Below are 5,072 nucleotides of genomic sequence, written 5' to 3'. Positions count from 1 at the left end.
AGTGAACAAAAATTGCAGTATGGTTATAAGACAAAAATGCTTGGGTCTAGTAACATCGGCTGTTGAATTCGAAATTAGGATTGCAGCAAGGATTTAATTTTTCATTCTAGTGATTTTCGAATAAAAGTGTTTTTCTTTACAAATTATTTTGTCATGTTTGTTGAAAGAACAAAAATCAAAACACTAAAACTGGTCGGTGTTTAAAACTGAAATTGAAACTTGGGCTTTCAAAAAGAAAGGGATGGAAAGAGAAAACTCAATGAAATAATTATAATAATTTAAATGAGGAATAGGTCTACTAAAGACCATTGCTACTTTTCATAAAAAATGGATTATCTTGTAATTTAACAGTCTACCAGGTGCAACAATAAAAAAATTCACGGAACTGCTTAAACACTCGTGAATCTGCCTATGCTTTAGCACGCAGGTAAGTTCCCTATACAATTACACGCAAGCTTCTCATGAAAAGCGTGAAATACGCGAACGAGATCAACTTCTGGTTGAGTGCAAAAAATATTAGCTCAGTTCTCATAAAATGGAAAAATTACAATAATTAATGGACTACTAGGTCAGCCAAGGCAAATGTGCTGGAAAAAAACATTTTTGGAATGATAAAGCAGAACTTTGAGGTTCGTTTTAACGCGCGGAAAGTTCGTGCGCGTTTTTGCGTAGTGACTCACAAACGCGTGCGTACAGCGTTCTCCCGCGGGATTTCGGGTGGCCATTATCATAATTTATGCGCGCACGCTCAGACCAAGTTGACACTGGTGTCATATTTCACTGACGTACGTGTATGGTGGATGAGAATGTAATAAGGTAAGATTCAGGATTGAAATTCAGGATTAAAAATAAGATTAATATATTTTGGACAACCCACATTTTACCCAGATGGGCCCCACAGGTAACCCATATGGGTTATCTGGGCTGGCCCATATGGGTCCCATAAGGATCTTGGGTGCAAAATTATCTGGGGCCCATATGGGTCCGCCCATATGGGACCCATATCTTGGCCCAAATGGGGCCCATTAAAGCTTCCCCATATTTTACCCAGATGTTTGCCCAGATGGGCCCCAGACATAACCCATATGGATTTATCTGGGCTGGCCCATATGGGCCCCATAAGAACCTTGGGTGCAAAATTATCTGGGGCCCATATGGGTCCTCCCATATGGGACCCATATATTGGCCCCGATGGGGCCCATATGCCACCCATATGGGCTTGCTACCTGGGTCATAATACTTGGCTACGGCTAGCCGTCACACATGCGCCTATGGAAGCAGCTGAAGCCACTTCCCATACTACTTGGCTACGGCTAGCCGTCACACATGCGCTTATGGCAGAAGCTGAAGCCACTACCCATAATACTTGGCTACGGCTAGCCGTCACACATGCGCCGATGGTTCTTGCTGAAGCCACTACCCATAATACTTGGCTACGGCTAGCCGTCACACATGCGCCTATGGAAGAAGCTGAAGCCATATCCCAAAGATGTGTGTATGACTGTCCGCCATAGACAGGTAATTCTGACCGGACCTCTTTCACAAAATATTGAGAAGAAAGTGTCAGGCATTGTGGGTAGTCACGAGGTATGCCAAGCGCCCACACATGGGCGGATCCAGAACCACATTTCCGGGGGCAAGAGGACTAGTTCATTGCTATTTCCCCAAGAATATAAAAGTTATTAACTTTTGAACGAGACATTGAACAAAAAACAATCCACTGACGATTGGTTAACGAAGAACGAAGAGCACAATAGCTTTAAATGTACCGTTTGAATGTATTGTAAGCTCGCCAGTTTCCATAAGATGTACATTTGTATCACAAACGCCCCCCCCCCCCCATTGTAACCGTGCTCACAAACCAGTAGGTAAGAGTAAAAGAAATCCTGTTCGAGTTCACACTCACAGATACTAGTTGGTTACCATTGATCGTGAACTCAAGGAACAATGACACCTACCGAGTCAGTGAGCTTCATGAATTAAGGTACAACTGTATGGACTATTCATCAGATGATGAATTGAACGCGGAAACTATTTGTCATATTTTCCCTGATCGGCGAGCTAGGATGCTGCGACGGCAACATTTTCTTTCCACACAACGTGCGACACGCGACTGTTCTGTCTGATTGTACGAAGAAGCTCTGCACACCAATCTTAGCTTGCCTGACAATCTGCTTTCACTATGGATCGACGATCTTGCTTGCTGTACCTGTTCATGTTGTGTGTTTGGTGCTCTCTTGATACCAGTCCACTTATAGGAGTTAACGGACAAAGTGTGCTTTTATCTAAACATTCATCAGGTGATCCTACAGCGGGTAAATCGGTGCAACTGCAGTGTAATGCTAGTGGACTTCAGCCGGGAAATGTCATTGAATGGTCCAGGCTTGTTATGAATCAAGTTGTCAAGATAGCAAGGAATAGGATACGCCTCATCGCCATCTTAAGCAAATACTCAGTTACTCTAGACAGTCAGTCTGGGACAGAAATGTATGAAATCCTAACTATTTATAGCTCGGATAAATACGATACCGGTACTTACTACTGCCGTATATTGGAATCAGATAGTGACAGTGCCGCAACTCGAGCACAAGGCAGTTACTACCTGACAGTTTTCTACTTTCCCTCTGACATCTACCCAATCTGTTCCCCTAACGGAACATTCACTGCACAAGAAGGAACGACGATAAACATGACTTGTATCACCGAGGAAGGTCAACCAACTGCGCGAGTTGAGATTATAGCACCAGGTTCTCTATATTCTTGGAAAAATGTAACTTTGAATGGTGAAACAACTGCATCACTGCATCTACAAGTGGGCATAAATAACAGTGGACACAGCTTTGAATGTAGGATTAGTTCATCATCATTCCCTGGTATGGACAAATCATGTTTCATCGGACCAATCACGGTAGGGTCTCTGACATCAACACCAACTATGCCAAAGCAAACAACAAGCAACTTGTACACTGAAATGATAACAATGACAAACGATCTGAATAAAACAAATCTCCAAACCACCACCCCAATCAGAGGAACTACTCCTGCTGCTACCGTCCTCCCAACTGTCAACACCAGCACCACCCCGCTCGACAACATGAGTACCACTGGGATGATACCTAGTGAGACTACCGAAGGTGCTATCGTCCTCCCAATTGCCATCATTGCAGGGGCGGCTGGTGGAGGTGCAGCCTTAGTTCTCTTGCTATTGATACTCTGCATTTGTCTTTGTGGATGCAAGTGCCGTAAAAAGAGAGACCAGAAACCGGGTCTACAAGAGATGTCAGCGCTTTCCGAACTCATCCACGAGCCCAGCATTGAACCTCATGACTTCCATCAAAACATTTACTCTGAGTCCACCAGCTCATTTAAGAACGGTCAACACGAAATGATAGAAATCGATCACAACCAATCGGCATATGGCCTAGGAACGGAACTGTTGGCCACACCTAATTTACATACTGACACCAACCGAACGGTTCTCATTAATGCCCCTCTACAAAAGAAAAATTCGATTCATGCACTGGAACAGGCATACAACGAGATATCTGAATTCAAAGAAATGCCAAGCTTTGAAGCAAAATCTACAGTCCTTGAAACCGAGGATGGACAACGACATGTGGCAGACTCGCCTTCTGAAGAGTCTGATCATAAAAGCAGCTCACCTATATATGCCGAAGTTCAGAAAAACAGAGCTTCAAAAGCAGACAACCCACCTGTCTATGCCGAAGTCCAGAAAAACAGAGCGTCCCTTGTTGATGAAAAGGAAGAGCATGAGAATGTTGGCATTGATTCCTCAACGAGTAACTTCCCTAATCACGGCCACCCTGTTTATGCCGAAGTGCAGAAAAACAGAGCTTCAAAGAGAGACAAAATGGAGGAACAATCAATAGCTGGAGCTGATAACCAACCGGCTAAGCCGCCGGATCAATAATTGACTGACCAATATTACATCAATCTTGCCTTCGTTTCGACTGATGAACAACACGAGTCCTTCAACTTCACATTTAAACCAACAGCGTGAAACCACTGAATGGTCAACGACGGTCCGTAGCGTCTTAATCCCAGAAGAACCCTAAACATTTGAGCAACTTGAAATCACCTGTGGTGGGAAGCAAGTGGAATATCAAAAATTTCACACCAAAGAGCGGTCAACTGGCCAACCCCGACAATGTTTCACCGCCTCCTCCACCACCATCATCTCAACCATCTCCACTGCCTGCATCATCACCTGAACCGCCACCTCATCAGCAGCCTCCATCTCAAGCTAAGGAGCAGATGAGTACTCCAGCCTCCTCATCAGAGTTACCGCCGCGCCCACCATCATTTATCCAGAGACCAACACCTCAGGATGAGCCACAGGTGAACATCCAGAAAGACGACCATCACGAGGCATCAGCAAATCATCAAGATCCCGATGAGAACCCTGCCTCCAAGGAACACGAAGTCATGTATGCTGAGCTTGATTTAGAACCAGACACATCGGGTAAGTTGCCTACACCCACTGAGGAACCGACAATGTATGCCACCATCAAAGATATGCCCAAGTAGTTCATGATTGGCTTTGAGATTTACCGTTTGCAGAAAATTATATTCCTTTCGTTGAATGATTTTTCAAGAGGCACTGTCTTGCGAAGACCTGTCTTGTCGGAAACGAAGAGGTCTTTTGAAAAAATGCCCGTCTAATTAAGTTCATCAAAATCAACTGCAAACAACATTTTAAAAAAATTAATGAATATAAAGGCTCTCATTTAGTTACATGCGAAGTAAGTGAAATTTCTGTTGAATAATCCTCATTGTAATTTGGAGTAAACATTGAGCGTACATCTTTTTCTGGTTTTGCTTCCATAGATACATTTTCGTTTAATCCTACTGGAATATACTTAAATTTTTTGAATGTTTCTTTTTTGTTTAACTGTATAGCTCTTTGGAAAATGAATTTGTAATTTCATCCGTGTACTTTAATCTCGCACACTGTTCCTTATATTTGGCTACTGGGTATAAAAAGTGTGTGAATATTCAAGTTGATAATTCTTGTTTTACACAATGTTATGATGACAACGTTTTTCAGTTAT

The 5,072-nt window shown here is 43.1% G+C and overlaps 1 protein-coding gene across 1 annotated transcript; it reads left to right on the top strand.

The window, feature by feature from the left end:
• Positions 1 to 2,980: 2,980 nt before the first annotated feature.
• On the top strand, positions 2,981 to 4,548 carry LOC119744463 (activating signal cointegrator 1 complex subunit 2 homolog). Its single transcript, XM_038220396.1, has 2 exons — positions 2,981 to 3,778; positions 4,144 to 4,548. The coding sequence occupies exons 1-2, from the start codon at positions 2,981 to 2,983 to the stop codon at positions 4,546 to 4,548; spliced, it is 1,203 nt and encodes a 400-aa protein (XP_038076324.1).
• The last annotated feature ends 524 nt before the right edge of the window (positions 4,549 to 5,072 follow it).

This window comes from Patiria miniata, unplaced genomic scaffold (genome assembly GCF_015706575.1).
Source record: "Patiria miniata isolate m_02_andy unplaced genomic scaffold, ASM1570657v1 HiC_scaffold_7, whole genome shotgun sequence".
NCBI classification, from domain to species: Eukaryota; Metazoa; Echinodermata; class Asteroidea; order Valvatida; family Asterinidae; genus Patiria; species Patiria miniata.
Note: the sequence above shows the minus strand (reverse complement) of the source record. Positions and strands in the feature narration are given on the sequence as shown.

Excerpts from the sequence above, each read along its gene's own strand:
- LOC119744463 (XM_038220396.1), top strand. The coding sequence starts at position 2,981 with ATGACAAACGATCTGAATAAAACAAATCTCCAAACCACCACCCCAATC. Across the intron at positions 3,779-4,143 it reads AAAAGGAAGAGCATGAGAAT|AGCGGTCAACTGGCCAACCC; the intron begins GTTGGCATTGAT and ends TTCACACCAAAG.